Source organism: Microcebus murinus, chromosome 2 (genome assembly GCF_040939455.1).
Source record: "Microcebus murinus isolate Inina chromosome 2, M.murinus_Inina_mat1.0, whole genome shotgun sequence".
Lineage (NCBI taxonomy): Eukaryota > Metazoa > Chordata > Mammalia > Primates > Cheirogaleidae > Microcebus > Microcebus murinus.
In genome coordinates, this window is record NC_134105.1 from 102,305,482 (window position 1) to 102,324,343 (window position 18,862).

At 50.4% G+C, this 18,862-nt stretch overlaps 2 protein-coding genes and 1 non-coding gene across 5 annotated transcripts; 1 reads left to right on the top strand and 2 right to left on the bottom strand.

The window, feature by feature from the left end:
• Positions 1 to 998: 998 nt before the first annotated feature.
• LOC142869907 (small nucleolar RNA U13) lies at positions 999 to 1,101 on the top strand. The gene has a single exon (XR_012918453.1). It is a non-coding gene; the product is annotated as a small nucleolar RNA U13 (small nucleolar RNA).
• Positions 1,102 to 7,731: 6,630 nt separating this feature from the next.
• Positions 7,732 to 13,941, bottom strand: S100A16 (S100 calcium binding protein A16). 3 transcript variants are annotated; one of them, XM_012791255.3, is made up of 3 exons: positions 13,780 to 13,941; positions 8,699 to 8,883; positions 7,732 to 8,451 (listed from the first exon to the last, which is right to left on the bottom strand). In XM_012791255.3, the coding sequence occupies exons 2-3, from the start codon at positions 8,852 to 8,854 to the stop codon at positions 8,293 to 8,295; spliced, it is 315 nt and encodes a 104-aa protein (XP_012646709.2). In that variant the 5' UTR covers positions 8,855 to 8,883; positions 13,780 to 13,941; the 3' UTR covers positions 7,732 to 8,292. The 3 variants fall into 3 exon arrangements, with proteins under 3 accessions (XP_012646709.2, XP_075856256.1, XP_012646710.2); XM_076000141.1 differs by lacking the exon at positions 13,780 to 13,941 and adding an exon at positions 12,999 to 13,112; XM_012791256.3 differs by lacking the exon at positions 13,780 to 13,941 and adding an exon at positions 9,522 to 9,647.
• Positions 13,942 to 15,017: 1,076 nt separating this feature from the next.
• Positions 15,018 to 17,196, bottom strand: S100A14 (S100 calcium binding protein A14). Its single transcript, XM_012791257.3, has 4 exons — positions 17,134 to 17,196; positions 16,643 to 16,748; positions 16,029 to 16,175; positions 15,018 to 15,816 (listed from the first exon to the last, which is right to left on the bottom strand). Exons 2-4 carry the CDS (start codon positions 16,670 to 16,672, stop codon positions 15,679 to 15,681), a joined length of 315 nt encoding a protein of 104 aa, XP_012646711.1. The 5' UTR covers positions 16,673 to 16,748; positions 17,134 to 17,196; the 3' UTR covers positions 15,018 to 15,678.
• Positions 17,197 to 18,862: the final 1,666 nt, after the last annotated feature.

Here is an 18,862-nt window from a genome sequence, read left to right on the forward strand (position 1 = left end):
CTGGTCATTGGAGGAGGCTGCAAGGGTAGCTCTATCCCGAATTGCCTCCAGGATTGCCCAGGAGATCCCCCACACCCTAGGCTTCATGGCTCCGCCTCCTCCACCACCCCAAGGCCTTGGCACCTGCCATCATCCCTGCTTGCCCCCTCCCCAGGCCTGCCTCTCTCCTGCTTTCTGTTCTGGTTCAGCTCGTCCCCCATTTAGGAAGCTTTCCTAGGCAGCACCCACTCCACATTGCTGGTGGCCCTGTTGCTCTTTAAGCAGTGGTCTGTCTTCACAGGATTTGCTTCTGTGCTCCCTAAAGGAATTTTTTAAAACTATGTAGTGCCTTGCACATTTTTGAAGTTGACACCTAAGATTTTTCATCATGTTTAGACGGCTGCAAAGGGTGCAATTTCTGAAATGTTTTACATATTGCAACATTTTAAAACAAAACTGTTTGTTAAGATTCTTTTAGATGTTTGTTCAATGAAATCTAAACACTATAATGATTGATACCCTCCATCATCCATTTAAAATATACATGCATGATAGAACAACCAGACAGGAGATCAGTAAGGAAGCAGAGGACTTGAACAACACTATAGATTAATTGGACCGAAACAGACTATGTAGAATATTCCACCTGACAGCAACAGAATACACATCCTTCTAAATTTCACACAGAACGTTCTCCAGGAGAGAGCACATATTAGGTTACACAACAAGCCTTAACAAATTTAAGACTGAAATCATATCAAATATCTTTCCTGATCACTATAGAATGAAACTAGAAATCAATAGCCGTAAGAAAACTGGAAAATTTACAAGTATGTGGAAATTGCACAACACTCTCTGGAACAACCATTGGGTCAAAGAAGAAATCACAAGGGAAATTATAAAATATCTTGAGAAAATGAAAACAAAAGCGCGACATACCAAAACTTACAGGATGCCGCAAAAGTAGTACAAAGAGGGAAGTCTGTGGCAGTAAATGCTACATTTAAAAAGAAGAAAAGGTTCTTTGGTAGTTCACAAGTGTGATGACTGGGTTTTCACACTCGTATGTGAGCTATGCCTCCCTCAAACCTTGCTGCTAGTTGGCACATTACCGGTCTGACATGAAGGAAAAAAGAGGAAAAGAAGAAGAGAGATCTCAAATCAATAGCCTAGCTTTACACTTCACAGAACTAGAAAAAGAAGAATAACCTAAACTCAAAGTTATCAGAAGGAATAAAATAATGAAGTTCAGAGCACAAATAAAAAAGAATAGAAAAACAATAGTAAAAAAAATCAATAAAATTAAGTGTTGGTTTTTTGAAAAGATCAACAAAATTGACAAGCCTTTAGCTAGGTTAACTAAGAAAAAATGAGAGAATACTCAGATAACTAAAATCAAGAATGACAGACAAGCATTACAATTGATGCCACAGAAATCAAAAGGATTATAAGAGACTACTATGAATCTGCCAACAAATTAGATAACCTAGAAGAAATGAATAAATTTCTAGAAACATACAAGCCACAAAGACTGAATGATGAAGAAATAGAAAATCTCTCAATCTTGACTTCAAGTAAGCAAATAAAAAAAAAAAAAAATAGAAAATCTGAACAGGCTGGGCGCAGTGGCTCACACCTGTAATCCTAGCTCTCTGGGAGGCCAAGACAAGAGGATCATTCAAGGGTAGGAGTTCGAAACCAGCCTGAGCAAGAGTGAGACCCCATCTCTACTAAAAACAGAAAGAAAGTAATCGGCCAACTAAAAATATATAGAAAAAAAAATTAGCCAGTCATGGTGGTGCATGCCTGTAGTCCCAGCTACTCGGGAGGCTGAGGCAGAAGGATCACCTGAGCCCAGGAGTTGGAGGTTGCTAGGAGCTAGGCTGAGGCCATGGCACTCCAGCCCAGACAACAGAGTGAGACTCTGTCGCAAAAAAAAAAAAAAAAAGAAAAGAAAAGAAAAAGAAAATCTGAACAGACCTATAACTAGTAAGGAGATTGAATCTATAATCAAAAACCACCCAGAGGCCGGGCGCTGTGGCTCACGCCTGTAATCCTAGCTCTTGGGAGGCCGAGGCGGGCGGATTGCTCAAGGTCAGGAGTTCAAAACCAGCCTGAGCAAGAGCGAGACCCCGTCTCTACTATAAATAGAAAGAAATTAATTGGCCAACTGATATATATATAAAAAAATTAGCCGGGCATGGTGGCGCATGCCTGTAGTCCCAGCTACTCGGGAGGCTGAGGCAGGAGGATCACTTGAGCCCAGGAGTTTGAGGTTGCTGTGAGCTAGGCTGACGCCACGGCACTCACACTAGCTTGGACAACAAAGTGAGACTCTGTCTCAAAAAAAAAAAAAAAAAACACCCAGAAAAGAAAAGCACAAGACCAGATGACTTCACTGGAGAATTGTACCAAAGACTTAAAGAATTAACCTCAGTCATTCACAAACTCTTCCAAAAAATTCAAGAGAAAATAACACTCTAAACTTATTTTATGAGGCCAGCATTACCCTAATACCAAAGTCAGACAAAGATACTACAAGAGGAAAAAAAAAAAAAACTACAGAATAGTATCCCTGATGAATGTTAATGCAAAAATCCTCAACAAAATACTAGCAAACCAAATTCAACAGCACAATAAAAGAATTACACACCATGACCAAGTAGGATTTATTCCTTGAATGCAAGGATGGTTCAACATATAAAAGTCAATAAATGTAATACAACACATTTACAGAATAAAGGAGAAAAATCGCATGATCATCACAATTAATCAGAAAAGGCATTTTACAAAATCTAACATTCTTATACGATTTAAAAAAAAATACTTGATCAGGCAAGGTGGCTCACACCTGTAATCCTAGCATTCTGGGAGGTCGAGATGGGTCAGGAGTTTGAAACCAGCCTGAGCAAGAGCAAGACCTTGTCTCAACTAAAAAATAGAAAGAAATTAATTGGCCAACTAAAAATATATAGAAAAAATTAGCGGGGCATGGTGGCACATGCCTGTAGTCCCAGCTACTCGGGAGGCTGAGGCAGGAGGATCGCTTGAGCTCAGGAGTTTGAGGTTGCTGTGAGCTAGGCTGATGCCACGGCACTCTAGCTCAAGCAACAGAGTGAGACTCTGTCTCAAAAAATTAATTAATTAATTAATTAAAATTTTAAAAAATACTCAACGAAGTAGGAATAGAAGGAAATTACTTCAATATAATAAAAGTCATATAGGAAAAGACCACAGCTAACATCACCCTCCATGGTGAAAGATTGCAGGCTTTTCTTTAAGATCAGGAACAAGGAAAGGATGCCCAGTCTTACCACTTCTATGCAACATAGTACTGGAAATCCTTGTCAGAGAAATTAGGCAAGAAAAAGAAAGAAAGTCACCCAAACTGAAAAGGAAGAAATAAAATCATCTCTGATTGCAGATTACATGATCTTATATGTAGAAAACCCTAAAGATGGCACACACAAAATCTGTTAGAAATAATAAATTCAGCAGAGTTATAGGGTACAAAATTAACACTCATAAATCAATTGCATTTCTATACACAAAGAACAATCAAAAAAAGTTAAGAAAACAATCTCATTTACAATAGCTTCAAAAAGAATAAAATACATAGGAATAAGCTTAACCAAAGAGGTAAAAGATTTGTACACTGAAAACTACAAAACACTGCTGAAAGAAATTAAAGAGGTAAATGGAAAGACATCTCGTGTTCATGGATTGGAAGATATAATATATATATATATTTTTTGAGACAGAGTCTCACTTTGTTGCCCAGGCTAGAGTGAGTGCCGTGGCGTAAGCCTAGCTCACAGCAACCTCAAACTCCTGAGCTCAAGCGATCCTGCTGCCTCAGACTCCCAAGTAGCTGGGACTACAGGAATGTGCCACCATGCCCGGCTAATTTTTTCTACATATATTAGTTGGCCAATTAATTTCTTTCTATTTATAGTAGAGACGGGATCTCGCTCTTGCTCAGGTTGATTTCGAACTCCTGAACTCAAACCATCCGCCGGCCTCGGCCTCCCAGAGAGCTAGGATTACAGGCGTGGGCCACCGCGCCCAGCCAGGAAGATACAATATTTTTTAAATGCTCATACTACCCAAAGTGATCTACAGATTCAATACAATCCCTATTAAAATTCCAATGGCATTTTTTACAAAAATAGAAAAAAATCCTCAAATTCATGTGGAATATCAAAGTACCCCAAATAGCCAAAATAATTTTGAGAAAAAAAGAACAAAGCTGGAGACCTCACACTTCTTTATTTCAAAACATATTACAGGCCAGGCATGGTGGCTCACACCTGTAATCCTAGCACTCTGGGAGGCCGAGGCAGGAGGATCACTCAAGGTCAGGAGTTCAAGACCAGCCTGAGCAAGAGCAAGACCCCCATCTCCACTAAAAATAGAAAGAAATTATCTGGACAACTGAAAATATGTATATAAAAAATTATCCGGGCATGGTGGTGCATGCCTGTAGTCCCAGCTACTTGGGAGGCTAAGGCAGAAGGATTGCTTGAGCCCAGGACTTTGAGGTTTCTGTGAGCTAGGCTGATGCCACAGCACTCTAGCCTGGGCAACAGAGCCAGACTCTATCTCAAAACAAACAAACAAAAAAAACCATATTACAAAGCTACAGTAATCAAAACAGTATAGTATTGGCATAAAGACAGATATATTAATCAATGAATCAGAATAGAGAGCGCAGAAATAATCCTCATGTATATGATGAAATGGTCTTCAACAAGAGTGCCAAGACTATACAATATGGAAAGGATAGTCTTCAACAAATGGTGTTGGAAAAACTGGATATCCACATGCAAAAGAATTAAGATGCACCCTTACCTTATGACCTAAACATAAGACCTGAAACTATAAAACTCACAGAAGAAAACATAGGAGAAAAGCTTCACAACATTGGTCTTGGCAATGACTTCTTGGATATAACACCAAAACCATAAGTAACAAAAGCAAAACTAGACAAATTAAACACAAAACATAAACATTTCTGTGCAGCAAAGAAAACAATCAACAGAGTGAAAAAGCAACCTACAGAATGGGAGAAAATATTTGCAAACCATATACAGAATATGGAGTTAAAATGTCGAATATATAAAGAACTCCTACAACTCAATAACAAAAAACAAATAGCCTGACTAAAATATAGGCAAAGGACTTGAATAGATATTTCTCCAAAGAAAATATACAAATGGCCAACAAGCATATAAAAAACATCACTAATCATCAGAAAAATGCAAATCGAAACTGCAGTGGAGTATCACCTCATACCATTAGGATGGCCACTATCATAAAAAATACAAGTGTTGGTGAGGATGTTGGAACACTTGCACACTGTTCATACGGTTGTAAAATGGTGCAACTGCTATGGAAAACACAGTGTGGAAGTTTCTTAAAACATTAAAAATAGATCTACCATATGACACTGCAATCCCACTTCTGCATATATATCCTAAAGAATTGAAAATAAGATCTTAGAGAGATATTTGCACACTAATATTCCTTGCATCATTATCACAATAGCCAAGATGTGGAAGCAACCAAAGCGTCCATCAACAGATGAATGGATAAAGAAAATATATACTTATATACACAATCCAATATTATTCAGCCTTAAAAAGGAAAGAAACCCTATCATATGCTACAACATGGATGAACCTTGAGGACACTATGCTATTTGAACTAAGCCAATCACAAAAAGACAAATACTGTATGATTCAACTTATATCAGGTATCTAAAGTAATTAAACTCATAGAAACAGAAAGTATAATTGTAGTTGCTGGGAGGAGGTGGAAACAGTTGTTCAAAAGATATGAGTTACAATTTGATCAGATCCTATTTATTTATTTTTGTTGCTGCAGTGATTGCTTTGGGGGCCTTCTTCAAATATTCTTTGCCTGGGCTGATGTCTGAAAGGGTCTTCCCAACATCTTCTAGAATTCTTAAGGTTTCATGCCATAGGTTTAAGTCTGTTATCCATCCTGAATAAATTTTTGTGAGAGGTGAGAGGTGGGGGTCCAGTTTCATTCTTCTGCATGAAGCTATTCAGTTTGCCCAGCACCATTTATTGAAAAGAGATTCTTTTTCCCAATGTATATTTTTGTCTGCTTTGTCAAAGATTAGATTACCATATGTGGATGGTTTCAGCTCTGGATTCTCAATCCTGTTCCAAAGATCTATGTCTCTGTTCTTGTGTCAGTGCCATGCTATTTTAATTATTATAGCCTTATAGTACAACTTGAAGTCTGATAGACTGATACCTCCCAGTTTGTTCTTTTTACTTAAGATTGCTTGGAAGAATAGGCTCCACTTGTACTTGCCATCAAATTGGTACTGACTGATTAACACTATGGTGCTCACATGGTAGTAATATTCTCCAGGGATTAGGCGGTTGGGGGGATAAACTCACAACTAAAGAACACAGTGAACATCGTAGAGAGCAAGGGCATGCCTCTAGCCCTGGCTAGAGAGAAGCAAAGACATAAAATGTAACTAAAATGTTTGTACCCTCATAATACCCTGAAATTTAAAAAAAAAAAAAAAGCACATATGCTAGCATTAAGTACTGAAATCTAAACTGTATATAAGATTTATGTAAAACAAGTGTGGATGGAAAGGAAACTGGAATAAAAAGCTTTGAAAGCAATCTAACAAATCAGAAAAAAAAAAAAGATGGGATGTGATCAAATTGTAACTCACATCTTTTGAACAACTGTTTCCCCCTCCTCCCAGCAACTACAATTATACTTTCTGTTTCTATGAGTTTTATTACTTTAGATACCTGATATAAGTTGAATCACACAGTATTTCCGTTCATGCAAGATGAAGAAGTTCTAGAGATCTGCTGTACAATACTGTAACGTATACTTAAAACAAGGGTAAATTATGTTGTATGTTTTTTACCACAGTAGATATATAGTGAGATAGATAGATAATCCCTCCTACCACCACCCCCACTAAAAAAAAAAAAAAAGGCGAATAAGTTCTTCTTTACCATTCAGTCAAGGCAGCATAGTGATCTTCAGGACAGGTAAAGGGTATGCCTCCCTCTCTTAACTGGGAAGGGTTATTTTGATCCAGAGGTAGGGAAGCTGGAGCAGTGTGACACCTTGACTGCCACCTGCTCAGAGGCACGTCAGTTTTAGAGGGCTGAGGATCTATAAGGATTCCAATAAAAGAATCTATGCCTGTATATCTTTTTGAAAAATCTTAAACATTGGGGCACCCTGATCCCAAGCTCTGCAGACTGGTTTTCCTACTGGGGGTTCCCTCAGGACAAGAGCAAGGGAGCAACCAAGAAACTGGCATTGCCCCCTCAAGCAGCTAAAGGTTGTGGTTTCCTTTCCCTCCTGGCCTCCCAACACCTCCCCCCTTCCTTGCACCCCTACTTCCCCATTCCACAACTTCTCTGTGTGTTAGAATAATCTATTAATAAGACTTCAGGGCCATTCATGGCTCAAGACTGAGGGTCATGGCCACTCTCTCGTGGAATCACAGTGAGGACTAAATGAGAATCATTGTGTGCCTGGAAGTTGAATGTGAGTTTGAGTCTGGGCTATGAGGGCCCAGAGGTGGTGACACTTGGCCTTTGGCCCTTCATGGAGTAGGAGGGAGGGAGCTGCCAGGATCCAGGAGTTCTGGCTTCTTTCTTGCTCCGCCTTTGGGGTTTTTCTGTGAGATTTCCCATTGCCACAGGGTCCAGGGCAAAGACCACCAAACATAAGAAGTTTCCAAGGAGTGGGCAGGTTTTAATGAGCGTCACAAAGGGACCAGGTGAGGGAGATACAAACTCTAGATCCAGCCTTTATTACCATGATTTCATGGCTGAGCAGAGGAAGGAGGCTCAGCCCTGATTAACTCATTCACAGACGCAGAGGCACCTGGAGGGGAGTGGCTGGAAGGGCTTCTCTACCCAGGAAGGGGCTGAGGGCAAGGGAGAGGTCTCTGCTGCTGCTTCCGCTGCCACCAAGAGCAGGGAGACGTCGGGCAGTGAGCTGACCTCCGGAGGTCAGGACAGACACACAGACAGGCAGGAACAGGGCAGGAACATCAGGTGAGGAAACTCTTGGGGTCTCCAAATAGCTTTAAGATCTCACAGAGGGATCCCTAGGGCCTGCTGATTCCAGGCACTGAGACCCCCAGGGAGGCACCCCCAGACTGAGACACTCACAAAGGGGCCCTGTGAGCAAGGATCAGAAGAGGGTCTGGAGGGAGGAGGAGGGAGCCTGGGGAGACACCTGGGTGGGCATCAGGCCAGTGCCTGAGAGGTGGGCGTGCTGGACGGGCCTCTAGCTGCTGCTCTGCTGCTCCTGCTGGCGGATGATTTTGGCGATGGGGCAGGTGATGCCACCTATCAAGGTCCAGTACTCGTCAAAGCTGATGCGCCCATCGTGGTTGGCATCCAGGTTCTGGATGAGCTTGTCTGCAGCCTTGCGGTTCCCCGTGTCCTGGGGAGGAAGTGGGGGTCAGCAATGCGGAGGGTGCAGCCCCAGAGACACCCCAGATAGGACCCTGGGAGAGTCCCAGCCTCTGGTCTGGGCAAGAGCTTTCCTTAGAAAATGCAAACAGAGCCCTCAGCGCCAGGCCCAGGCATCCTGAGAAGACAAAGTCCTGGGGGCGGGGGAGACCCTGGAGTGGGGGCAACTCTGAAAGGAGTGAGGCCACTGTGGGGAGGGGGAAGGGCAGAGACCATACCGTCAGCATATGGTTCAGCTCTTTCTGGAGCATCTTGCGGAAGCTGCTCTTGCTGATCTTGTTCTTGACCAGGCTGTGCTTAGACACGTATTTGTAGAAGTTTTCCACCAGGACAACGACCGCCTTCTCCAGCTCCGTGTAGCAGCAGTCCGCCATCTCACCGCTTCACCTCGCTGGCTCGGGGCCTGGGCACCATGCGGAGGGGAGGTGAGCAGTGACCCCACAGGCCAAACCTTCACCCGGATGCCCACCCTTGGCCCTGGGTGCTTCCACCTTCCTCACCTGGAGAAAGGAGGAGGCAGGGGAAGGGGAACACAGGGTGGGCACGGGGGTGGGCCCTGGAATGAGAACTATGTGGCTCCTCTAATCCAGGTGCTCCCCAGCTCAACCGCCTCAACAGGTTCTCCAGCCCTTCCCCAGCCCCAGGCACTGGCTGCAGCTCTCAGAGCCCTGCTGGGATGGGGATGAGAGGAACTGCCCAGCCCTGCTCCACACCTGGCCCACCCAGCTCCCTGCCCTGGAAGCCAGCACAGTGGCTTGAGATGAGCCAAGGAGGAGGGGAAAGGGGCTATTGCCTCCCACTCTCAGGACCGGCTGAGACCCAGGCCACAAGGCAGGAGGGAGGGTCCTGAGCCCCAGGGCAGTGAGTCCAGGGCCTCAGACCATGGCTGCCTCTCTTTGGACAGGAGAAGGTCCTGATCCATCACATCAGATTCTGTGCAGCCTGCCTACCGCCCACCACACCCGGCTAGCCTCTCCCCCACATGCCCGCTGCTCCTAAACAGACGGCAGGGCCCAGGGATACCCACCCTCACCCCATTACCTAAGGAGAAGCCAGGCCTGTTGTGCCACAGCTGGACACAGACCCTGAACAGAGCCGCAGCCTGCCAGAGGCCACATGCGTCACCCTCTCGCCCCAGGACAAAAGACACTCACATTCCAAGCGGATACAGCCTTTTGAATAACAGGATATGAGGGGAACAGGCGGGTCTACTGCTTGAGTCACCGCCCATGCCCAGCGCCCCCCCAAGTCCATCCAGGCAAATCCCACTCCCCTCCTACCCCCAAGCCCAGTAATGAGCTCCAGCCACCCTCACCCACTTGCTGGACGTGGCCACGGTCGGGGCCTTAGCGGCCCACAGTCTGATCTGGAAGGGAGGGCTGCTTCGCCAGGCCCACCGCAGCCTCCTGCCCCTGCCTCCTGAGTTGTCATCCCCCTTATGGCCATTCCTACTCCCATGCCCGCTGCCCTGCTCTCCCCAGCAGAAGCCTGCCCATCTCTCGGGCCTGCCCAAGCCACGCCTGCGTGGGAAGCCTGCCTTGACCCCTGCCTTCCGTGCCCTCCCGACTCCCACAGACACGTCTGTCTCCACCACTCCGCCAGCACTGACCTCGGCCCACTAACTGGTGTGGCCACAGTCTCTTTCTGGATCTTGCCTCGTTCCTTGAGACAAGCATAGTGTTTCTTAAACGCAGCCACCGTATTTTCCGAACCAAACAGCAGGATTCATAGACTTTGGGACAATTCTTTTAAAACCCTGGACATAGTACCTCCCTGTTTTTAATCTCTGCATCACCCCTGGCCCACATTGCCTGGCCCAGTGCCTTCTCCAGGTAGGTGTTCTGTAAATAGTCCACCTCCTTCTAGCACTGATACCAAAGCATCCAAGGCCCCTGGCCACCTTTCTAAGCTTTCCCTTGCATGAGGCTGCGTCTGAAGGAAGGACGAGACTGGGAGGGAGTAGGCCAGGAAGAAAGAAGGCAGGAGAAGACTGGGCGCAGTGGCTCACGCCTCTAATCCTAGCACTCTGGGAGGCTGAGGCAGGCGGATTGCCAAGGTCAGGAGTTCAAGACCAGCCTGAGCAAGATCGAGACCAAGTCTCTACTATAAATAGAAAGAAAGTAATTGGCCAACTAATATATATAGAAAAAATTAGCCGGGCATGGTGGCACATGCCTGTAGTCCCAGCTACTCGGGAGGCTGAGGCAGGAGGATCACTTGAGCCCAGGAGATTGAGGTTGCTGTGAGCTAGGCTGACGCCAGGGCACTCACTCTAACCTGGGCAACAAAAGCGAGACTCTGTCTCAAAAAAAAAAAAAAAAAAAAAAGGAGAGTTGAGAGGGAGAGGCAGGCAGAGCATCTCTAATGGGGAATCCTGCCCTTCCGTCCCTGCCCCACCTGCCTGACCACTCCGGTCTGTGGCTAAGAGGATGAAGGATGGTACTAGCACTGCAGGAAACCACACTCTTTCCATACTCTCTGTTTGCTAAGTGTGCAACTGTGTTGTTCAAGGTTGAGACCTGTGTAAGACTTTGCTACAAACTCTCCAACATTCACAAATAAAGAGGAAGAAAACTTTTCAACCCACAATCTGCTCTATTGCCCTTGGGGTGGGGCACAGTGGGGGGCGGCCAGGCCCATGACCAGTGTTCCTGGGGATTCTGAAAACTGAAAAACTGTAGCCATTTCTGGAAAGATTGTGTCCGGGCCATCCCCAACCAAGCCTTAGGACCGGGAAGAGAATTCAGTGAAACCCCCCACCCGTAGCCATCCCAGACCTCGTTCCCTAAGCGAGGGACCTTGAGAGGGAAGAACTCAGTGTCCCGGGTAGTAAGCCTCTGCCCTTCTCCCCACTGGCCGGCCCAGCTCTCCCACTAGCCGCCGCCTTGAAGTCACTTCCCTGACCGGAGGCGTCTCCTACCCTTCCTCAATACCATGCCCCAACCCTACCTGGCCGCTAGCAGCGGCCAAGCAGGCAGGACACAGAAGAGCCCCAAGAGATGACTCTGCCACCTGCTCCCAGGAGTGCCGGGTCACCCAGAGAGATAGCTTCAGCGCCTCTGGCTTCAGTTCCCAGGCCTCCTCCCACTGCTCTGCCTCCTCCCCACCTTCTCCTCGTAAAATGGACAACACTGCAGATAGCCATCTGGACAAGTGTTTTTCTGGAGTTCTTTCTGAAGGAAGGGTATCAGAGTAGGCAGTCAGGGGTCATTACCCTCTTCCTCCCTCCCTTGCCTGGGGGCCAGGAGACAGGCTCTGCCACCCTACCCACCCCACAGCCACCTGCTCCTCTGCCTGCCCCACCCCAGGGTCTCAGGGCATGGGGCGGGGGCAGCTGTGCTGCCCTATCTGCCCCTCCTAAGAAGGGCAAGCAGGAGGTAGATCCTGGCCCTAGTGGACAGTGTACACCAGAGCCTTCCAGAACAGTGGGAATGGGGAACCATTTGTCTTCCAAAGGGCCTCTCACCTGGGCCCCCAACCCTCCCCCAGTCTTCTCATTGTCTTCTCCCAGGCTGATTCATCATTGAGCAACCAGGAGGCTCCCCCCCACCCCGCCCACCTCAGCCCAGCTTGCTGACTTTTCTAAAAGCCCAAATTGCCCTGACACCATGCCCCTGGATCTCAGCCACTCCAGCCCCACCCTCCCACCCCCAGGTTCTGGGCCCCACCCCCTCCAAGTACCTCCTAACTACCCCCCACCCCTCCAGGCCCCTTCAATCTGGAGCCCTGAACATCTGCCACACCCTGCAACGTTCACTTTCTCTTCCCACCTGACACTGGCTGCCTCCAAGTGTTGGGATGTGTCCCTGGACTCCTGACCTTCCTCAGCCCTGTTCTCTCCAGAGCCTGGCCTGAGTGTGGCGTTCTCGGTGTTCCCTCCATCTACCTTCAATCCACTCGATCACTTATTCACCATTCATTTGCTTACTCATTCATTCATTGACTCACATGTTCACTCTCATTCATTCACTCACTTGTTCAATAATGCATTCCTTCTCTCGCTCATTCATTCATTCATTGCCTTCTTACTTTGTCATTTGTCCCCACTGCCTTCGACATACAGGGAAAGTACGATCCGAATTGAGCTGGTAATGCCGTCTCTATCTGCAAGGCTGTTGCGTATGAATCTCTCCAGCCCCAACAGCCCGATTCTCTGCTCCCTTTTATGCTCTTTTCTTGGTTCCACGAGGCTAGTCATTCACACAGGTGCCCTGCTCCCCCTCCCACCCTCACAGGACTCACTATGTCTAATTCACACACACAGAGAAGGAACTTTGCCATTTTTGATCCCCTCTGCTAGGGTATCCCATCAACCTTCCACTCACTTCTGATTTTGGAGCAAGAAGCCAGCTTCCAAATTTTTTCCCAGACAAGTTAATTTGGAGGAGTTTGGTATGGATAAACACACACACACACACACACACACACACACACACACACGTACAACCAGCGGCCCCCAGCCTCACCAACACTCAGAGCTCTTTACCGGTCTGCCAGGAAAGGCTGCACCCAACTCACCAGCACGCTGGCCTCACCCCCATCCGACACCCAACTGGGCTGGGCTGGGGAATGCTCCTATAGTGCAGGTGGCTCTGCCAAGCCAAGCCAGTCAAGCCAGGACCTGCCTGGGTCCTGAGGTGCAGAAGCTCTCCCTCACCCTTGCCTTCTCCCGGAGCTCCAGAGCTCCGAGGCTCCTCCAGGGCCTCACACAGGTTCCTCCAGGCTCCCAGCACCCCCCTGTGGGAACAGCTCTGAGAGCACAATGGGGCCTGCTTCCAGGGAGCTGGCCGGGTCGTGAGGTGGAACAGACGCCACCTCAGCCCCTGCCTCCTCTCCCTGGGTTTTCAGGCTTCCCGGGCCCTCCCTGGTTCCTCTGAACCCCATTCCCTCTCCCCGGACACAGCTCCCAGACCCCAGTGAGGCCTGAGCCCAGGGTCTGACCACCCCCACCCCCACCAGCACACGCCTGGGGAAGATCGAGCAGCTGTGGGCAAAGCTTTCTAAAGCTCTGCCCGGTGGCCCAGCCCCTGGACAGGAGCCCAATCAGCTGCTGGGCCAGAGAGGGGGTCTCGCCACCCTATACGCCCCTCTGAAGGCCTCACCCAGCCCCCAACCCCACCAGGATTCCCCACTCCCAAAGTGGCCTTCGGTGAAAGTTAATGATTGACAAATCTTCCTGCCCTGTCTCTGGCAGGCCTCTCTCCCCAGGCCCCCTCCACTGCCCCTTCTCCTGGCCTCCCAAGCCTGCCGGGCCCCTCCGGCAGCGTCAGACCTCCCAGGCCAGGCCTGGGCTGCTCACCTGCCTCCTCCTCCGTCCGCCTCTGCTCCGGCAGGGCTCTGGGGCCTGGGCTCTGGCACTGCCAAGCAGCTCCCTGCACTCAGCCCAACCGGGACTCCTCCCCGCCGCACTCCCAGAATCTGTCCCACTCCCTCCTGGCCCTGCCCGCTGAGCTGGCTCGGTGGGGAGATAGTACTGAGCTCCCTTTTGACTTGGCCCTGGGGTTGGGCCCTTGTTAAAGGGATACACACCTTTTTTAACACCCCTCTACCTCCACCCCAGAGGGAGTGGTGGAAGCTGGCACTCCCCCAACCCTACCCTCCTAACCCCGCAGGGCCTGAGCAGAACCTGACAGGGTAGAGGAAGGACTGTCACCTGCCCTCCTCACCTGGGTCACTGGGAGCCCAGTTTCAGGGGCCCCCCAACAGACAAGTTCAGGTAGCATTCCAGGCCAGAGTAACTGGCCACAGAAACTTCCTTGCTGTTGGGATTACGGGAGTAAACACCTGATTTCTGCAGGCTCAGGAAGCAGACACCAGAGACTAGCATCTGGCTCTCTGGTCTTCTGTCTCCAATCTAGCCCATTAGGAGCCCTTCTGAGACCTCTCCCTAAGACCCCTCATGTACAGCGGAGGGTTCCTCTGGAAACTTCCCACCCCCCACCCAAGGAAACTGGCCAGCTCGACTTCCCTATACTGGAAGTCAGCTGAAACCAGAGAAGGGGCCCACTTGCCCATTCCAACGGTTGTGAGTCCCTTTCTTGGGCACTCATCATGCATCGGGCTCTCTGATGAGTACTTTACATGAGGTGTGGCACTATCTCCTAACAAGTCTGTGAGGGAAGTACTGTAGATATCTCCATGTGACAGATAAGGAAATTGACATTAAAAGCATGCCCAAAGTTCCAAAGGTAGGTGGCAGAGCTGGGATCCAAACCTAGGCCAGTCAGCCTGTTTCTCAGCCCCACATTTCTTTTAGTGAGCCAGGACTCAGCACACTGGTGTGCACACACACCCTCATCTCCTGTCAGAGGGCTGCCCACTGGCCAAGAGAAGCCTGGCCCCCAGAGAGGGCCAGGTCACCCACCTTTTGGGCCTGGTACCACCCTCAACCCAAATCCATGGGGAAAAGTGAGTCCATTCACTTCCACTGCCAACCACTCAACCCCACAGGTCCCAGCCCACCGATAACTGTCATTCACCCCCAAGCTCCCCTCACCAGTGGATCCTGGGGAAGGGGTATCCAGTCAAGACAACATATTTCACTTTTTTCATATTTTTATTAATCAAATGATACAAAATAAACCATCATTCTGTAAATGCCCAAGCACCCAGCTGGTCCTGTCACCCCAAGGTCACACCCTCCTCAGCCTCTCCCCCGGCCCTGCTCTCCCTGCTCCCCTGCCCTAGCCCAGGGAGGGTCCTGGGAGGAGGCTAGAGCAGGGCTGGAGGCAGGAAGAGACAGCACGGAACAGACAGCCACCATTTGGGTTGGGGAGGACATTAGGAGGGGTAGGTTCTTAAAGACCAATTTTAGTTCCAAATATCCAGCCATATTCCCAGCCCTATTCTTCAAATCATTTCCCATAGCCCAGCTTCTCTCTGCCCTCCCCCACTACCAAATTCCTTGGCCCTTGCACTGTCCTTATCCCTCCAACCATCCCTCAATATCCATCCCTGGCCCGACCCACCCCCAAGCCTCCCTCTGGTGGGGGCTCCTGGCCCCATAAGCGCCACGGAGCACCCAGGACGGAAGTGCCCAGAAGCCCTGGGAAGGCCGCTGAGACCTGGACTTTGCAGAGGAGAGGAGAGCTGCAGGCTGGGGAATAGGCGGTGGTGGAAGGGAGGAGCTTTTATTTGCAGACCACAGTCTCTAAGTTCCCCTCTGCCCAACACCTGCCAGGAATTCCAGGGGGAGCTCTCAACTCCCACGAGCAGGGCTCTCCAGCTTCACACTCTTGGCTGCTTCTCCGATCAGCTCCCAGAAACTCCCGAACTCCAGCTTAGAGTCGCTACAGTTGCCCAAGTTGGCGATTTTCTCTTCCAGCCCACAGTTGCTCTAAGGGGAGGGAAGACACCATGGCTCAGGGAGGCAGCACCTTCAAATCTTCCCACCCCGCCCTGCCCCAGGGCAGGCGGCAGGACCTGGGCCTACCTGGCACTGGCAAGGGGGCAGGACTGGGGGTTGCTAGTGCCAGGGTGGGTGGGGTCTTGGAGCACTTGCTTGGGAAGTCAGGGTACTGTCTGGGGCAGGGTGCACTCCCTCAGTACCGGCATGAGGTGGGGCAGCTGCTGGGTGACCAGGTCCCGTAGCTCAGAGGGGGTCAGCGTCTCCTTCCCCCCCTCCACGGAGTACTGGTGGAAGTTCTTGATGAGGGTCTCAATGGCCCTCTCCACATCACTGAATTCCTGGGCATCCTGAAGGCAAAGGACATCACCCACGTCAGGGTGGCTCCACCCACCCTACAACACCCTGCTTTCCCAGGAGCCTGGCAAAGCCAACAGGGCAGAAGACAGCTAGAAGGCATATGGGCTCCTGCCTACTCCAAAGCCCAGAATCCAGCCCCTCAGCTCCCACCCCCAGCCCAGCCTCCGGGCCACAGTGGCCTCTGCCCGAGCCACAGGTTGGGCAAGGCTTCCCTCCCCACCACCCCCCAGCTCAGGCAGAGCAGGTCCCGGCATGCACCCAGCCATCCTCTTCCAGGAGGACTCCAACTGCATCACCCTGTGTGGGCCCCAGGGAGGGGGCGCAGGTCTCACCGGCAGGATCCGGGATGCTGGGTAAGGCCAAGGTGAGGGGCAGAAGTCACTGGGGGACTTAGACCCTCAGAGTGGAGGAGAGGAGTGTAGGAACAGAAAGACAGCCCAGGAGTGGATGGGCCCACCTCAGCATTGGCTGACCGACACTGTCCCATGGTGCCTGGTGTGCTTGGTCCTTTGGTGAGTTTTGTTGTCCTATAGCCTGCCCTAGAGGAGCTGATGGCTCATGATCTGCCCAGAGAAGGGGGAAGCCAGAGGTGAGGGGAGAGTTCAGCATTCCTTTCCCAACTACCTCCCCTAGGTTCCACCCCAGATAGTCTGTATGTCACCTGAGGGGTCAGAGAGAAGTCCACACAGGCCCAGTCCCTGCCCAGGCTCCAGGAGCTAAGGTAACAGCCCCCAGGCCAACCCATTTAGAGGGAATCCCTAGGGCCTCACCTTAGTCTCATTCCTCCCACTTCTTCCAACCACCCACCTGAGTCTGAAACACCCACACCCCAACCTCCAGGACCGGGTCCCCCTGCCCTTCTCCTGGCAGACTAGAGTAGGACAAACTAAGCAAGCCCTCTGGACAGGGGGGCAGCCCATTTGGGTGAAAAGCTCTGGGTTTCCTTACCTGCTGGCAGCCGCTAACACGGGATAGGAGGAGCCAGCTCACCTGAGCTCAGCTTTTATACCTGGGGGAAGGGAGGGGAGACAGAGGGCGGGGCCTCATCCCTAAGCCACCCCTGCTATTGCAGCAGCCTGGGCCCCCAGCCAGCGGTGTGGGCCCCACCCTCCATTGGCCAGAGTTGCTGAGCCTACCCCCACTGGCCACGGCTAAGCCAGGAGGAGGGAGCTACCGAGGGCTGGGTCTGGGATGCCCCTGGCCCCAGATCAGCAAACAGAGTCATAGGGTTGGGGGGGAAGGAAGCCTGGGGAGGGAGAGAGAGGGCTTGGAGACCCCTGGGGTTGAGCTAGGAGGTGGAAGGGCCTGGGGGAATTGTGGGGCAGAGAACCAGGCTGGTCTGAGTCAGTAAGAGAAAAGGAGCAGCAGAGGCTGGTCAAAGTGGGGTTTTGTAGGACTGAGGGGAGTGTGAGGTATGTGGGTTGAGGGAGGTCACAGAAGCTTCTCTGTACTTTCCATGTGTCACACACACACTCCTCCCAAGCAGGGCCAACTTGGATAGTGACACTCAAGCCTGCCCAGAGCCCAGCCTTTCCTCAGAGATGAAGGCAGAGAACTCAGGTCAGGAGAAGAAGCCAGGGAAGGGCAGCCTGGTGGATGGAGCCAGACTGGGTGAGTGTTGACCCCACTCCCCTTCAGCTCCCACAGTGGCCCAGAGTCCACATGTGCAAGGCCCAGATGGGTTGCCTGGCAGCTAACAACCTCTCCAAACTGGTTGGGCTGCATGCTCCTCCCTGGCTCAGCACCTCAGAACACAGGGCCTTCCCTAACCGAGCCGTTGCACAGAGACACTCCCCTCCAATCCAGTGCCCAATATGACATCCCTGGTAGCTCAGACTGCAGGATTAGGGACTCAGCCCAAGCCAAATGGTCCTCCTCACGGGCCAGAGGCCTGGAACCTGAAGTCATGGGCAGGTGGGGAGAAGGACAGAGACAATGTGGGGCAGGGCAGGGATGGGGCAGAGTCCAGAGCCAAAGTTCCTGGGAGCCTTTCCTAAATGCAGAGATCAGAGCACACCTCCCCATATCACCTTCTAGGGCATCGGTCCCCAACCTTTTTGGCACCAGGGACCAGTTTCATGGAAGACAATTTTTCTATGGGGGAGGGGGACCCAGGCGGTGATGTGAGCAATGTCCCACTGCTCATCTCCTGCTGTGTGCCCCCCTTCCTAAGTTTCATGGGAGACAATTTTTCCATGGACAGGGTTCGGGGACAGCAGAGCTCTTTTGCCCAGTCCCTAACAGGCCTCAGACCAGACCGGTTCCAGTCCATGGCCATGGTGTTGGGGACTGCAGTTCTAGGGCTTCCCTATACTTTTGGTCTCAATCCAGGGCCCTCTGTGTCTCAACAGAGAGGCCCTTCCAAGAGCGTCTCAATCTGAGGGTTCCTGTGAACGGCTTCCATCTGGGGACCCCTCTGAGAGCCTCTCAATCTGCCGGCTTCTCTTAGAGTGACTCAGCCTGGGATCCCTCTGAGGAGTCTCAGTCTGAGGGTCCCTCATAGTCTCTCGCTGTGAGGGAGCCTCCGGTGTGGGAGCCCCTGGGGAAGGTCTCCACCAATGGCTCCGCAGATGCCCAGTCTGGAGGTCGCTCTGAAGTCTCTGTCTGGGAAGCCTTAGATGGAAGGTCCCAATCTGGGGCTCAATCTGTGGACTGGCAGCTGCCCCACATGGACACC